The sequence below is a fragment of the Colletotrichum aenigma genome (genome assembly GCF_013390185.1).
Source record: "Colletotrichum aenigma strain Cg56 chromosome Unknown KSG_Cg56_contig07, whole genome shotgun sequence".
In the NCBI taxonomy this organism is placed as follows: domain Eukaryota; kingdom Fungi; phylum Ascomycota; class Sordariomycetes; order Glomerellales; family Glomerellaceae; genus Colletotrichum; species Colletotrichum aenigma.
The window spans coordinates 4273674-4291696 of NW_023500913.1; the positions used below are offsets into that span (position 1 = coordinate 4273674).

The window sequence follows — 18023 nt, forward strand, 5'->3', positions numbered from 1 at the left end:
CAAAAGTTGTCGCGACGGATGCTAGGCGAGGCAGCCCTACGGCCACAACGTGTTTCTCTCAGACAGCTTCTAATGATCCCGTTGGCAAGACATCTGTCCCTTTTCATCGCGAAAGAGGCCTCTTGTCAGCCTTACCCAGCCACAGAATGCGGGTTTCGTGTTCCATACGCGCGTCTTCAAGACGCTAGCGAATCCTTTGGTGGTGATTGGACCGGTCCTCTGGGGCTGAGCTGCATGAGAGCGGCGCAGAATTCCTGCCTGGATTGAGGAAAAGTCCCCAATCACGTCCTAGTCGGGTCATCATTCCACCACCACACAATAGATCACCAGAGGAGTCGGGTACCCTTGTCTTTGGATTTAACCATAAATCACCTCCGACGACCGAGCGAGGTGCCAAGCCCCATACTTGGGAAAATATCCATTGTCGATTGAAACGGGAGTGCTGGCCGACGACACAATCAATCATGGCGATGTCCGGTTTCTCTACCACGGCGGTGACGTCCAGCTGTGACGACATCTCCCACCGGTCCCTTTCAACCTCAGCGGAGCTTGATAGCCTTCTGAAGGGCATCGATCCAGGAAGCATAGCTGCTCAGCACCTCATTTCGCTGTCTGCGAAACTCGACCAGTTCAAGCAGACCACAGAGCAGCTGCGGCAATCACTGACCGATGCGCCGGCCATGTCGCCGGGGCTCCGAAACGCCATGTCCATCTCCATCCAGCCATGCGCCGATGGTGCAGCAATTGTCGACAAGCAGATTCGGAGACTTGATGCGGGGAACGTGACCGGCATCAACCCTGATGTCGTCATCCAGTATGAGAACTATCACACGACGAACACCCGCCTGTTCACCCAGTTCATTCAGGTGCTTCTTATGTGAGTCTGTGACGTTGCTCGTTCATGATTCTGTAGCTAAGACTGTTCTGAAGACCTACCGTGAACGAGCAGGACTCTCAGCTGTCGGCCCCCGACGGCCACCGATTGTTAGAGAACGCCGTGGAAGCTTCTCAGATTGTTCTCACCCGAAGTGACATACTTGACAACTCTGGTGAAGCAGGCCAGTCGGGGACGGATGCAGGAATGCCTGATGAAGAGGTTGTTAGCGTACAAGCAACAGAGCTGCCCCCAGACTACGGCTCTGGGAAGCCAGATAAGGGAAAGAAGAAGGCCGCTGGCCACTTCTTGTCTTCGCTGTCAAACTCTTTTAAAGCAATGACTGCCGGCCTGCGACCGAAGCCCGAGCCGATGGTCATTGCCATATGTCAAGCTGCCAAGGACGGTGATATGGGACACCTCAAAGGCTTCGTTTCGCAAGGTGTAAACATCAACGGCCAGAATGATGAGGGATACACACCACTCATCTGTGCCATTCGCGCCAACCATCTAACGGCAGCCAAATTTCTAATCTCGGCCGGGGCTGATAAGTCCTCGAAAGATTCGGCCAGCGGCAAGCGAAAGCCGCCCCTATTCCACGCGGCTGAGTGCGGGCTCGTACCTATTGCAGAGTATCTCATTAGCCAAGGAGCAGACATGAAGGAGCGATCTTGGTCGGGTCAGGCCTTTTTCATCGAGGTTGCCAACAGCGACCAACTAGACATCATCAGACTATTTCTGTCTCGTGGCTGCGATGCCAACATGATGGCCATTAGTGGTCGGAGCATCTTTGTCCATGCCGTTCAGAAAGGAAGCCTTGCTCACATGAAGCTTCTCCAAGAATACGGTGCTGATGTCAATGCCCGAGACATTACGGGCCAACCAAGCTTGCACATGGCGTTAGGCCAGAACCGTCTAGACATTGTTGCATGGCTTCTCGAGCACGGCGCCAACCCGAACGTTACCAACATAACCGGCGACACAATGATCGTATCAGCACTTCACAAGAAGAACTACGAGTTGGTTAAGATCCTCCTCACTCGGGGTGCCGATCCGAACGCAACGGGTCTGATGGGGAAAGGCATCCTATGGACCATGCTGCAGAGTAAGGACATGGAAGACGGCATCAAGGCAGATCTTGTTAGCGCCCTGCTTGATCGAGGAGCCGACCCGAATCAGACCGATAATTGGGGAGAATCCATCATGTCTTTGGTTGTGACGCTCGGCAACACGGACTTACTTCGCACGTTTTTGGCTCACGGCGGAAATCCGAACAAGAAAATCAAGGACGACACATTTCTCCTTTACGCCATCGATCGGGGTCGATTCGAACACGTCAAGATGCTGCTGAAACATGGCGCTGACGTGAATGGAGCGGATAACAAGGGTAGAGTACCGCTCTTGGAGGCTCTGCAAATGGACAATCAGCCATTGGTGGAGGTGTTACTCCAGTTTGGTGCTGATCCAAACAAGATGGGGCAGATCAGGCCGTTGGTGTTGGCAAAGCTCGTAGGGAACAGGGAGGTCGTCCAGATGTTGACCGAGAGGGGAGCTGAAGGCCCAAAGAAACGCGTGGCTGAGAGCACTCCAGCGGCTCCGGCATCACCAGTAGCTCCTAGAAGAGCGAGCGCGATAGTACCACCGCAAAGCCCAACATCGCCAGGAAGAGCCGATATGCCACCACCATACACCGAAGCAGGTGTTTCGAAAGACCCTGCCGTGGTCGGTAGGCGCCGTTAGGCGTTGGTCTGAACGTGCTCAATAGTTGACTACCTAATGTCACATGGAATAGTATGCACCCGAGGAAGTTCATTAGATTCTACAAGGGAATCACCGTGGACTGAGGGGATTTAGCACTTGCCGGCGGGATGCTGTTTGTAATGATTATACCAACTCAATCAGGGGCCGTTGCGTTAGGCTGTGGTAGCAAAACCTTGACTAATAGACAATGCATTTCTTTCTGCCCTCGGAGGCCCATTGAGCCTATTGTGTCAATTGCCTGGCGAGTGTGTAATGCGCACTAATACTTAAGATATGTTTACTTGGTTCCGGGCAGTCTGGGGATATCGGGACGAACCTATTTTGATGACCCAACTTAACAGAAGGGCTTGAAAGAGTCGAAATGCGGATGGCATAGAGCTCTGAGTTCACCCTTTTAGGATTGTGTACTTTCTTCCACCCAGGCTTCGCAACATTATGGCAGAAGTCCTTGAAATATTTCCGAGTATATCCAAGGTGAAACCAAGCAGAATTCTTCGGGGACTAGGTAAAATGGAAACCTACCACTGCTTGTTTTGTGGCAGAAACGGTCGGAGAAGCCCACCTCATCATTTGGGCTGATATTGAAGACCGACTTACACTCTTCCGGCTGCCCACATGAAAAACTTTTCTGCCACAGTTATGGTGATTGGGGTAAACAACTGATGTACGATGCATCTACTGTTTTCCGTCTGAGTATGCTTTGGAGGTACATATGTCAATAACGGTTTAACAGCGGAGTCCTTGTTTAAGCCGGGGAGTAAATACCCTGCATGCGGAAACTGACAGACGTCATCATGCATGAATCATCCCGCTGGACGGGGAGTTAGGAGCAATGGTATATCCGCACTGTTTGAACAGAAATAACAACTGCAGAGATGTGGAAGCTCTGAGACAAAATCGTTCTCTTGTCCATATCGGCAACTCGCGGCAGTGGCCAAGCTCTATTCCTTCATTATGGCAACAGGGCTTTTAAGTATGCATAACCTTCCGGTGCGTCAGTAGTCGAGTTGCCTGCCGTTAGCATTACTGAATCTGAGGAAGCGAGAGGACGCTATGATCACCATCGACACCGCAGTTTTTCACCTGAAATAACGCATGTAGCAGGCGTAGACGAACACAAGGGAACCTTGGGGAAAAGCCGAGCGGTACGAACCCGATCAGATGACAGGGATGAAAGCTTACACACATTATCCCATCGTCTTTGGTTAACTGGTTATTCAGCAACTTAATCATGCACAAACTTCCGGAGCTGTCCAGGGCGGAGCTACGATCTGCGAGCGGAAATCTTGGCGAATACACCAAACATGAGAGTGGAAAGATTGCCCGATGCGCAAGAAAACCTTCTGCTGGAAATAGTCGGCTATCATCTCAGAAGAGATCCAATATCACATCATGCAGAAAAGCTGCGAGCTGCCCGGGAGGGTTTGGTCACAGCCTGGAGCGTTTTGACCAAGCTTTTGACAAGCGAAGAATCGCGGCCTACCGGCGAAACATGCGCAAGAACACTGCGATAAGCTTCGATCTCTTCTAAAATTCCGTCTGAGTTTGCTGCCCAGCACTATATGGAATCTGTATGGCATGTTCAAATCATGTCCTGAAGACCTCGCGTGCTCGTATGCGCCTCACCAATTCGACAAGCCAATGAGACTTCCGGGTAAAGTAGTAATCGCATGACGTAGACGCCAATAGATAGATTTAATTCCGCACCAGGTTTAAGCCCCTGAATACTACATGGCCTCAAGCTTCCATGGCCGCTCTGATGATCTTCTCCAACCCCTCCCTACCTATCGGCTCGATACCAAGCAATTTGTTGTCTGTTTCCGAGAAGTAACCCCCCCATCCTTTGCCAAGAAAAGCCCGGTTAATGAACATCTCAACTACTTCCTCGCTGTGATCACCCTGTGCCCATCGTTCCAGAGCAGTCTTTTCCAAGTCTTCCGTTCGACAGTGCTTGATATCCCATTCGGCGGTAGGATCAATCGTCTTCGCAATGCTGAGAATCTCATTCTGCGTGGTTTCAACGCTGCTGATCTTGACTGGACGGTTGGCAGTCTCCTCTAGATGAGTAAAGACGCCAATCACAGCCTGCCCAATGTGAGGCATGGTCGTTGCGTTGAAGAGAATATCTCCACCATCCTTAATGAGAGCTTTCTTCTTCTCGACGTCGACGAGAAAGTTCAGGGCATATCCCGGGGCCAGGAATGAGACGTTCATGATGATGGTGTAAGAGAAAGAGGGTTTCTGAGCGACCTTTTCATCCAAATACTTCCGAATGGCAATCTTGGGTTGGTAAATGGGGAAAGCCGCAAGCTTTGGGTTCTTGGTATCATTGCCATACTCAGATGGAATCATACGACGAATACCAGCGTTGAAGGCTGCGTCAACCACATTCTTTTGGATGTGGATGGCGTGGAACGCTAGAGCTGACACGAGGGCATCCTGACCGCGGAGTGCGGCTTCTATGCTGGGTACTGACTCGTAGTCAACCTCCTTCACTGTAACGTTTGCGGGGAACTGATGCCCAGACCCTGCGCGGGTAAGAACGGTGAGCTCAAAAAGATCCGACTTCAAGAGAACATCAAGAAGCACACGTCCGAGGAAGCCATTGGCCTGAAAGCAGAGGACTCGTCAGCTCCGGGCTAAAAGTAACGTCCGCTCGCCGAGCAGAGGCTTAGATGACTTACACCTGCGAGGACGACTTTTTTAATTGGGGCAGACATGGAATCGTGGGACTTTGGTGCTGTTACGGGTGGGAAAGCTGGGGCCGGAGCGGCTTGAGACGGGAATTCGAGGAAAGATGATTGTGGTCAATGGGCTGTTGAGGTTTTTTTTGGGAGTAGGCCGAGTATAGCAACTGTATTTAACAACATCGGGCACTATGTTTTGTATTTTTCAACTCATTTCAATGACACTTTTCTGTCAGACTCAATGTCTCGCCCTGTGTCACGCCAGCATGATCGTACCGCTCGGGTCAACCCACACTTTAAGGTTCACCGGGACCGGGCGGACGGCCCTGCCGCTTGGTGGTGTCCTCCTGCCCGTTTGGAAATCCCGCAGTTGTTCGAGGCAATGTAGCCGACCTGCCAAGGAAGAGTGCTTATCGAATGACATGGGTAGCGGCTAGATCCAGTTGTGAAGCGTATGCTGGCACAGTGTAACGGCTCCCATCGTATGATTAAACACTGAAGGACAGGATGATGCCAAACGAACTCACAACCAGGAACATTGATAGCATCCCGGAAGGACCCAGCTGCATGGTATGCTGACCAGGACGGGGAGAGATGTATGGTAAGGCTTGGGTATCAATATGTTGTTGTCAGAACCGGGCTCTGACACGTCATGTGAGTATTGGGTCCACGATTTAGATGCCGTTATGGTGGGGACCAAGGATCAAAAGAATCTGCTTCCAGATGGTACCTAGATGGCTACAGAATAACGCTGAGGTCGTGAGCTTGTATCAAAAGGAGGGAAACCATATAAATGCCCTGACATCCTCCGCGGATACTTTGAGGCTGCCTCGCCATGACAAGCTGAGCTTTCTGAAGGCTTTACAACAAAAAAGAACACCGCCTTTATCTTTGACGCTGCGCGTTAGTAATCATGTTGTTGCCTATTATCACTCTCGTTGCGTCTCTAGCAGCTGTTGTGTATTCTCTCTATGTCATAATTGCGACACACATCCTCCGCCGTCGTATGAGGAAGGAATATGGCTGTCTTCCACCGAAGAAATTGCCCCAGAAGGATCCTTTCCTGGGAACCGACGTCGTTCTTCAGAACCTCGCTGCTGCTAAGAAGTTTGGATTCCTTGCTTTGTTGAAGAAGCGCCATGCAGAGCAAGGACAGACATTTACCACAAACACCTACTTCAGGTAAGTTTCCAATCTACTGTCAACTCGCATCCACTTACACAATTCTGCAGAACGACGATAAACACCTGCGACCCTCGGCTCATCCAGACTGTTCTCTCTAACCAGTTCGAAGATTTCGGAATGGGTCCTTTGAGACGGAAGAGCGCATCACCTCTCCTTGGGCGTGGAATCTTTACGACCGACAATGAGATCTGGGCCCATCAGCGAGCTCTCATTCGACCGAGCTTCATTCGAGCTCAGGTTACCGACTTCAGCATTTTTGAGACGCACGTGGACCAGCTTATTCAGCTCATTGCTCGCGAGAACTACACTGTCGACTTGCAGCAGCTTTTTTTCCGCATGGTTAGTCTTTTTCCGCCCACTACGCTTGATGCGACTGAGCCTAATTCCATTAACCTTCTTCAGGTTCTCGACTCTAACAGTGAATACCTGTTTGGAGAGTCTGTCGGCTTGATGTCAGACAATGCCTCCGATTCCGCACACACTTTCCATCACGCACTCGACTATGCCCAGCAGGGTACCATTCTTCGACTTCGACTGGGCAACTTGATGGTCGCCCACAGGGATGCCAAGTTCAGGGAATCGTGCCGCATCGTCCATGCCTACGCCGACAAATTTGTGAAGCAGGCTTTGGAATTTCGACAGCGTGAGCTCATGTTTCCTACCGAGAAGAAGGACGAGTACACCCGCCAGAAGTACGTCTTCCTCAACGAGCTGGCCAAGGACACGGACAACCCCATCATGCTACGAGACCAGATCGTCAACATGTTGCTCGCAGCGCGCGACACAACCGCAGGACTTCTTGCTTTCACATTCTTTATGCTGGCTCGCAAACCAGAGGTTTGGAAGAAGCTCAGAGCTGATGTGCTTGAGCATTACACCGAGCCCCTTACCTACGATGCTGTTCAGGAGATGACGTATCTTCGTTTTGTCTTGCAAGAAAGTGAGTCGGCCCATGCTTCAATCGCTTGGTATTCCTACTGACACCGACAAGCTCTTCGCCTTTTCCCTCCTATTGCGACGAACAGCCGCATGGCGAACAAGGACTGTGTTATCCCGGTTGGGGGTGGTCCCGACGGACGTTCTCCCATGTTTGTTGCCAAGAACAATGTTGTCACATACAGCACGTTCGTGATGCATCGCCGACCCGAGCTTTTCGGCCCCAACGCTGAGGAATTCATTCCTGAGCGCTGGGAGACTTTCCGTCCTGGCTGGGAGTACCTGCCCTTCAATGGCGGCCCGCGCGTTTGCCCTGGTCAGAAATTCGCGCTCACCGAGTCGTCTTACACGGTTGCAAGGTTGCTGCATGCCTTTTCTGGCATCGAAAACTTGGATCCGACTGAATGGCGCGAGCAACTGACCTTGTCCCTGACACTGAACAACGGAGTCAAGGTGCGCCTCCACCCAGAGGCTTAGGAGCCATAGAGACGTGTTGTAGATTGCCAAGAACAAAAGCAAGTTTTGGTGGACTTCCCTTATGTCTAGCCATATTTCACGTTAGAGAAAATATATTGCAAACGTCGTATGACCTGAACTAGTACTGCGAACAAATTGCCAAGATTCTGTGCATTCGATAACCCACCAGATGCAAACGCAACTCAGACAACGAATCGCACACCGCTTCTGGATTGGCTAGTCAAAGTTCGTAGAACATCTGGTTGTCATTTCTTTGCACATTGCAGAAGTATCACAAAGAGATTTTTGCATCTCGATGAAACTACACCCCATGCGCTTGCAGTCAAATGTCGTTCCAAGACCATGCAAGATGGACTTGGTACCGGCAGGCAACTTGATGATCGCCTTCGCTTGTCTTCAGCTTAATCACCACCATTGGTAGGCTTCTAGAAGGGGCAGCGGAACGATGGCGCTAGGCTAAAACGGCTTACAATGGCGGTTGAGTGAGCCAAGACAGGGTCACAATATAATAGAGTTGTGGATAATTGCAGGGATTCGGTCAGCGTAACAAGACCACGACGTGTCTCAGTTAACGACGCTCACCGCCATCGCATATATAACGTTCAGTTTAAGTGTCAGATTACAAGGGTTAAAATGGCGCTTCTTAGCCGCTAGGGGCAGCCTAAGTAATTAGATAACCTGCCTAGTAAGAACAGCAAGCCCTATAATACTTATATAGAGTTTTACCTATTCTTAAGGATATATATATAATATATATCTAAGTTAATTTATTAATTAATAGTCTAAGTTATATTAACTAACATATTAATAAGCTATTTATAATACTAAAGAATAGCTTATAAGTATATAATAAGACTTTTAAATAGTAAAAAGATCTCTTTAAAAAGTATAAGAAATTAAGTTTTTTAAATTAACTAAATCTAAGCTTTCTACTACTCTTATTAGCTACAATATATTATTAAACCTTAAAAAGTTCTCTAAAAGTACTACTTAAACTTATAAATTGGTTTTTTTAGAAATTTATAGTACTTTTAAAACTTCTATATATCTCTAATTACTTTATATAAGAACTTTTAGCTATAATAATCCTCTATAAAGATAATAAAGAGATATTTTAAATATAAAAGCTTAAAGAACTTTTTTAAATAAATTATACTCTTTATAATAAATTTTAAATAAACTATAGTTGGTTTAAAAAAGAGTAGGATAGTACAATAAAAAGTATATCAAAAGATTTAATGGCTTATTAGGAAAATAACTTCTATAAAGCTTTTAAAATATTATTATATTATTAATATAAGCTTTAATAAATAGCTTTATAAACTTAAAACTTATATTAATTATAGTCAAAAAGAACAGAAGACTTAAATAATCTTAAAATATACCTTAATAATTATAGTTTCTAATAAAAAGTTCCTCTTAACAAAGAAAGATATAGAAGTATAAATCTCTTATCAAAAGAATATAATCTATAAAAACTAAAACTATAAAGTTCTAAATAACTTAAACTCTTTAATTTAATTTCCTAAATATATTAATATATTTAAAGTTACTTACATATGTAAATATTAACTTATTTTATAATATAACTTCTTTTAGTACTTTAATATAACTTTACTATTAATAAAATTATTATTAATATATAAATATACTTTATATACTTTAAAACTACTTTATGGAAGTTTAAAATAAATAGAAATATATTTAGCTTTATTATCTAAGATAAAACACTTTAATTAAGTAGATTTAAGTAATTTAATAGAATAACTAATTATAGAATAAGCTATAAAAAAGACTTTTAAAAAACATAAAACTAAAAGTAACTTTTAATAATAATAAGAATTTATTAAAAGTAAGAAAAGTCTTTCTTAGATATTTAAAAAGTAAAGAAATTATACTATAAGCTATGTTATAATATATATAAACTTTTAAAGTATTTCTATATTAATACTATAATTTAATTAAAGTTATAAATACTTAAAGTAGTTATTTAATATATCTTTAATAGAAAAATAGAAAATAATAAAGACTTTATAAAGTATATCTATAAAACTATAAAGTTCTGTTTAAAGTTAGCTTAACTTTATAAAAGAGCTAAAAGATATATAAAAGTAGTATTTATAGTATTAAAAGAATATATTCTTATAAGATTTATAATTCTAAACTTAAGCTAGTTAAAAGATTAATAAAGCTTTAATACTAAAAGTTTAGATATCTTAAACTACAAGTTTCTTAGTAGTTATTAAACTTTATAAGAAAGATCTAAATAATAAATAAGTACTTAATAGTTTTAATTACTAACTATAATATATATAAATAAAAGAAGTTATATTACTAAGTATAATATATATTAAAAGAAGCTATTATATAAGCCTTTTTAAATAAAAGAAGTACTCTTAAACTTTACAACTATATAAAAAAATATAAAAGTTATACTTTAAGTATAATTATTATTAATAAAACCTTAAAGCTAATTTAAAACTTCTATTTAAGAAATCAAAAGATAGACTTACTCCTTAATACTCTTCATAAGTTTTTAAACTACTTTATATTTAATATTTAAGTTAAGGAAAGTAAAATAAATAATAAGATATTAAAATATAAATAAATTAGAAAAAACTATATATAAGAGGTATTAAAGTTAAGCTATTTTCTCTATATATATAAGTATAAAATAGAAAGATAAAAAGAGTAGCTATAGCTATGAAGTAGTATATAAGAACAATAATAATAAGTATAAAACTATTAGATATACTTTAATTAAAAATTAATAAAGTAACTACATATATATATATAACTATATATTAATAAAAAGTTAAAGATAGAAAACTTTACATAAGCTCTTTTATAGCTAACATACTCGCATAGCAAGTCGGCCAACATAGCGAGTCGGCCACCTTCCTCTACCTTTCAACCTTTTGTATAAGTTAATTCAACCACAATATACAAAATCAATTAAAACTATATACCAACCTCTTCCTCATCACTATCCCAAACTACTTCACAGGTTCGTGCGTTATATCCAGACTTTCCGCAATTGCCACAGCGTCGCGCGCGTGGTTCAGCACCTTCCGTACGACCCTCCTTCTGAGGGTTATTCTCTCCTCTAGTATTAACACCACCTTTTTCTACTTATAGTGCCTCTACTTTAGCAGTATTAAGTAACCCTCTAAGATATAGTAAGGTGTTTTTTGCCTTTTAGCGCTTACTTAATACCTTATTTGCTATATAAAGCCTATAGTTCTCAGCTTTAATAAAAGCTAGTTAGTAGGCTAACTTATTAATACCTTTTGCTTGTAGGTTAACTACCTTATATAAAGGTGTTAGTAAGCTACCTTAATATGCTTAGATCTTCTTTTTAAAGGAGTAAGCATTTTATACGCCCTCTAGTGCTATAGTTAGTGTCTCTATATCCTAGGAGCCTTAGCTGCTTAGCTGTAAGTTTGATAGTGTTAGCATCTTTGGCTTGAAATCTAAGCGAGAAAGAACCACTTTAGGGTTAAAAGGTATAAGGCTTACCTGTCTAAAACCAGCTTATACGTTCTTTTCGCCTATTAAGGTAAAGAATGCTGCTTTAAAGGCAGGAAAGAAGTTATCCTTAGTAATATGTGAAATCTGCATCTATATTATCTTCTTGATTTCCTTGCTGTATAAATACTTTAATAGGCTAAACCACCTAATATTAAGAGGCTAGAGCTTATATAATAAATAGGGAGGTATATAAAAAGCAATAATATTTTATTCCTTATAGTATTTATTAAAGTTAGTTAATTTATAGCTGTAATAACTATTAAGGATTAAGAGGTGATAAGAAGCCTTTATATAAGTCCTTATATATTAATTAAAATGCTTTAGCTAATTTAGGCTAATATTATTTATTATCTATCTATTTATGCTTAAATAGATATGCTATATAGCTAGGAATTAGGTATTAGTACATTAGGAGAGGAGGTGATATTTGCTCTTTATAATAATATATAGAGGTATTACCTAGCTATCTGCACACACACCCTAAATAATAGAAACCTATTCCTAATTACTAGGCTGCTTTATATAAGGCCTTCCCTTATAGTTAGATATTATAACAACCTTTATATATAACAGCATTCCTATTAGGAACCTAATCTTCTTAAAATTATAGATATTATTATTAAGTATTCTATATTTTGTAATTATATTTTGCATAAATATAAACCAGCCTTATATAATTATAGGATCTTCAGCTAAAACCTTCTAATAGTTAATTTAATATCAAAATCGCATTTTTAATTAGGGGATATATTACATAAAGTTCTCTGCCTATTAGAGTCCTATACATATCCTATCGCATACGTTTAAAAGTTAGTCAGCTATTTCTTATATATCTTCTTATCGCAGAAGAAACCCTCAATCAATTAGGTTAATAACTTATTCAAGAATCACCTCCTCTTCTGTTATAGTTATCTTCATTAAATTTAGTCGTCTTTTAGGTTATACGACGCGTCCAGCGCGTCGGTCTTAGAGTATCATTCGAGGGACCTTAAAGGTTCAGGCTGCTTTTCGTACAGACATTTTTAGGTCTTTTTCGATAGCCTAGAGGGCAAGGATAATACGACTTTCAATTAGGGTGGATTGCATGTTTGTACGTGGAGGAAAGTTAGTGTAAAGGTTAAAGAGGTAGAAAGTGGGAAAAGTGGCCGACTCGCTATATTAGCCAACTCGCTATGCGAGTACATTACTTTAAATTATAAGAAAATATATAATTGATATAGCTAAACTTCTTATACTTTTAAGTATATAGATATTATATATATATAATAATTAAAGATATTTAACTTAGAAGAAATAAGTATTAGAAACTTACTCTAAGAGTACTTATCAACTTCTTTTTAAGCTATATATTAAGTAATTCTTTGTATATATAAAACTTACTAAAAAGGAAAATATTTGCTATGTAAGATATAATATTTAATAAAAAGGAGTTTTATAGTAGAAATTTAATACATATAATAGAAAGGGTTTATTTTATAGACTTTAAAGTAATCTAAGAATATATTACTTAGTTTATTAAAGTATTTTATAGTTATCCTATAAAATAAAGGCCTAATAAAAAAATAGATAAAATCCTTAATTGTATTAAAACTATTATAAAACAAAATTAACTAAAAGTAGCTAGAAAGATAATACTATATATAAATATATAGTTTAAGCTTTAGTTAACTTTACTTCTCTCTCTAGCATTAAAGAGTGTTTAATATAAAGAAGTAAGAAATAAGCTTGTTAATAATAAAAGTAACTTTTAGAACTTTATTTAAAGTTATATTTCTAGTAAAACATAATTTATATAAAAATCCTTATACTTTTTAGAAACTAAATAGCTTAAGTAGCTTATATATATAACTTAGCTAGCTTTATATAGCTATAAAAGTAGATTAATCTATAAATATAATAGAAAGGTTATAAAATAAGAAAATAAAGATTAAAAGTTTAAAAACTTCTAAAAAAGGTTTTAAGAAGTATAAATTACTTTCTAAAAGCTTCTTTTTATTAAGAGTAACTTAATTTATATACTTATACTTTATAAGTATTTATGACTAAAAGTTACTTCTTTTTTTAATATTATATTAGTAACTCTTAAGTTAAAAAGAATAGCTAAATTACAAAAAGAAATATAATCTCTTAAGGTGTAACTACTACTTTCTAATAGAAAGTTTTTTATAAGTAGAGAAATTTTATTTATAAAGCTATAAGAAATCTAAGTTATAAGAAAAGATTATAAGAAATACTTTAAGAGATTAATAGGTTTTTAGATATTGTTAAGTATACATTTATAAGCTTAATAGGTATAATAAACTTATAAAGCTAAAAGCTTATTTAGTAATTTAAAGACATTAGTAAGTAAAAAATACTTAAAATACTTATACTATAATATTTATAAGTATATTATTTAAAACTTTAATAATAATAGTAAATTATTTTAACATAAAGCTCCTCTAGTATAATATAGTAAATATATTTATATATATAAAGTTTAATAAAATAATACATATATAATTTCTACTTAACTATAAAAAACTTAAAAAGGTATTTAAACTTAGAAAAGCTTTGTATAAACTTTATTAATCTCCTTTTTTATAGTAATATTATTTAGAGAAAGAACTAAAAAGGTTAAACTTCTTATAAGTATTGAGAGAGAACTACTACTAAAAAGAAGAAAGTTAAATATTTTTCTTCTTCTATATAAATAACTATATACTTACTTATTTAAAAGCTTCCTAAAAAGAAACTAAAAAAGTAATAAAAAAGCCTTTAGAAAAAATACTACTTTAAAAGTAATAAAAACTTATAGTAGTTTCTTAATATTAAGGTTCTCTATAACTAAAAAATAAAACAACTTTAAATTTTATAAGTAGTTTATATAGAAAAAGTAAGAAAACTCTTTTTATTAAAATATGCTCTAAGAATATAAAATAGAACTTTTATAAATTATATTAAGTTATTCTTATATAAAGAAGAAGCTTTAAATAATAAAATTAATCTCTATTAAACAAAAGTAAAGATTATCTTATATATAGTAGTAATAATATAGTTAAACTCTATATTCATAATAAGTTATTTAGCTTATTTTAATTATAACTTTAGACTAAAATACTAATACATTATAGATTAAGTTTTATAATATCTTTATAAAATATATTACGTATATATTAAATATGAATTTAAAGCTAGAAGCTTATGTAATATGCTCAAAATAGCTTTAAATATAAGTTTTAATAATAATACTTTAAATTAAAAAAGCTTTTAAGGATTTATAATAAAGCTTTTTAGAGATATTATTATATAAAAAGTAAGTAAATAAATAACTATAATAACTTTAATTATAGAAGTAAAGCTTTTCCTATTCTTATTTATAATATAACAAGCTATATTTATAAACTATCTTATAATATCTCTCTAAATAGAACTCTTTAGAGAAATAAGCTAAGAAATATATTTTTAATTTATATAAAGTACTCTTATAATAATATAAATCTAATATAATAACTAATAGATAATTAAACTAATTATAAAAAAGCTTGTCTATTTTTAAATAAAGTTATATTATATTAATATTTATAACTATTAGCTTTACTAAAAATCTATAAAAAGTAAATATTAATAATATATACTTTTTCTATATAGCTAATAATAGATAGTTTTATAAAATTCGTTTTATAGTAAGCTTTAAAGAACTTCTAAGTATAGCTGGGAATAGCTAGTGAAAAAAAAACCTTTACAAATACTATATTCTTAAGCTTAAAAGAGGCAAAAAGAGCTAGAAAAAAGGAATAGAAAAAGAATATATTTAGGATAACCTTATATAATAAGTATAGAAAGTTATAAAAATAAGAAATAAGAAATATAAAAAACTTCTATTTAAATTAAGAAACTATTAAAAGGACTAAATATTTATAAGCTTAAAGCTTAAAAGTAGGAATTTTAAGTTAAAGCTTTTAAAACACTAAGAAACTATAAAATAAGAATATTTAAATACTTTTAGAAGTAAAAATAAGAAAGATAGCTTTATAAGAAGTAGCTAGAGAAATAGTTGACTTAAAAGTATTAAACTAGTTATAAAACTTCTTAAGATTAATATAGCTAAATTTAGAAATATAAAAAAAAGTATAGTTAAAGTTATAATAAGTAGTTATAATAATATTTTAAGTATAACAAAAAATAAAATAAGAACTAAAGAAAATACTTAAGAGAGTAAAAGAAGTATAAACTAAAGTTTTTAGATAAATAGAAAGGATAGTAGTAAAAAGTATAAAGACTAAAGTAATATAATAAGTATATATAGTATATTTAAGATAGAAGATATCTTTTTCTAATTAGCTTTTTAAACTATATTAATTTTATAAGCTTTAACTTTAAGGTTTTCTATTACAATATTAATTCTCTATAAGAGATTAATAATAATATAGAAATACTTAATAGAGAATAACTTATACTTTAAATAAAATGGATTTATTAGTTTTAATACATCTTTTTATCTTATAGAGTATATAATAGAAAATAATAATTTTCTTAATATTTACATAATAGCTATTACTATTTATATAGTAGTAATAATAAATATTCTACTTAAAGAAGTAGTAATTAAAGTATAAATAGCTTTAATTAAAAGAAAAAAAGTAGTTAAAATAAAGTTTATTTTCTAACTTAAAAAAGAAGTTTATAGAGTTAAAAACATCTTTAATATTAATAATAACTTTATCTTCTTCTTTTTTATAAATAATAATAGTAATTTCTTTATTAGTAACAACTTTTATATTAATCTAAATAGCTTAAAAATTAGCTTTCTTTTTCTTTTTTTTCTTTTTCTTAATAATAGCTTATTTAGTAAAGTTAATATTAATATACTTCTTCTTTTTCTAATTAATAAGAGAAAAAGTAAAAGCTTTAATTTCTTTAACTCCTTTTTTCTCTTTAGCTTCTTTTTTAACTTAATACTAAGTATTAGAGAAATAGTTATACTTCTTCTTAATAAAAGTCTCTTTAATTTAACTATTATTAAAGTCTTCTTTTTTAATAAACTAAAAAGTAAGATATTTAAAATAGCTAAAAAAGTATATAGTTAATGAATTTATAAAATATTAAAGTTATAGAAGAGATTTAGAAGAAAAAAACAAAACTAATAATCAAAACTTAAAACAAAGAGTAATTTATCTTCTTTTTTATTATTAAAAGAGATATAAAAGAGAAAATTAATATGATAAGAGTAGTAAAGCTTAAAAGTCTTAAAAGTATACATATACTTAATAAGTATAATATTAAAATAAGCTTTATACTTAGTATTAAAAGTATTATAAGAAGATATTATAAAATAAATAATTTATTTAATTAAAATATTAATATAATAGTAAAAAGATAGTATACAATAGATACATAATTTATAAATTCTTAAAGGCTAAGGAAAGAAGAGAAAAGAAACTATAAAAAGTAAAAGTAGTAAAATATTACTTACTTACTTTCTAATTTTTTAAAAAAGCTAAAATAGTTAGTAAGATTATAGCTAATTAGAAACTTTAAACTAATTAAATAAAGTAAATAGTACTTTATTTTACTATTCTAACTATTTATAGTAAGAAAAACTATTATTTTATAACTTATAAAATAATTAAAACTATAATAATAAGAAGTAATTAAAGCTTTTTAGAAGTACTCAATTAAGCTATAAGGATAACTATATAATTATACTAATTATCCTTAAGGGGGCATATTAGATTATAAGAGTTAAAATAGCGCTTCTTAGCTACTAAAAGTAGCTTAAATAATTAGATAACTTACTTAGTAAGAATAATAAGCTCTATAATACCTATATAGAGTATTACTTATTCTTAAGGATATATATATAATATATATCTGAGTTAATTTATTTTTAAGCCTTAATCTACTATATTCTTATGTTTTTAACCTCTTATATAAATTTAAGTAGGATACCTTCTTAAGCCTCCTAATACTACTTTTAAGCCTCTTAATATTATATAACTAGAGATAATCCCTCTAAGGTTTATTAGTAATTTTAGCTATTATATTATACTAAAACTTAGCTATTAAGTAATATCATTAGCTCTATTTTATTTAAAAATGGTTTAATTACTAAGTATTCTATTATTTAACTTTAGGAATATAAAAAGTAATCTTGATACTTAAGAATATATTTTTAAGTAAGGTATATACTTGGCTAAAAAGCTCTTTAATAAGTAGCCCTTATAGCTATAAAGGCTTTTAAGACCTCTATAGGGAAATATAAAATAAAAAGCTTTTAAAGGCCCTTTAAAGCCCCTTAAAACCCTTAAAAGTCCTAAAAATAAGGCTCTTTAGAATACTTACCCCTATAGCTATAAGAGCCCTTTAAAGCACTTACTCTACATGACTTTTTAGTTACTTAACTAACTAATTATATATAATTATTCCCTTCTATATATAGTAGGTGCCCTACTTATAACGCCGCAGCGCGCCCACCCTACAGTACTAACGCCACTGCTATGCTGTTGAAGTAACCCTTTGAGAGTGTTTTCAAAACCCAAGAATGTGGCAGATCAGGGCCTTAGTACGGGACCTCTCATCCCAAACTTAGA

General features: G+C 35.3%; 3 protein-coding genes across 3 annotated transcripts; 2 read left to right on the top strand and 1 right to left on the bottom strand.

Annotated features, from left to right (window-relative positions):
• Positions 1-464: 464 nt before the first annotated feature.
• Positions 465-2614, top strand: CGCA056_v011438 (putative ankyrin repeat protein; the record flags this gene model as incomplete). The annotated part of the gene is made up of 2 exons (XM_037326684.1): positions 465-877; positions 931-2614. 2 exons carry the CDS (start codon positions 465-467, stop codon positions 2612-2614), a joined length of 2097 nt encoding a protein of 698 aa, XP_037175230.1.
• Positions 2615-4372: 1758 nt separating this feature from the next.
• CGCA056_v011439 (uncharacterized protein) lies at positions 4373-5355 on the bottom strand (the record flags this gene model as incomplete). Its single annotated transcript, XM_037326685.1, has 2 exons — positions 4373-5245; positions 5320-5355. 2 exons carry the CDS (start codon positions 5353-5355, stop codon positions 4373-4375), a joined length of 909 nt encoding a protein of 302 aa, XP_037175231.1.
• Positions 5356-6235: 880 nt separating this feature from the next.
• On the top strand, positions 6236-7920 carry fsdH (Cytochrome P450 monooxygenase fsdH; the record flags this gene model as incomplete). The annotated part of the gene is made up of 4 exons (XM_037326686.1): positions 6236-6504; positions 6555-6846; positions 6910-7447; positions 7499-7920. 4 exons carry the CDS (start codon positions 6236-6238, stop codon positions 7918-7920), a joined length of 1521 nt encoding a protein of 506 aa, XP_037175538.1.
• Between the last annotated feature and the right edge of the window lie 10103 nt (positions 7921-18023).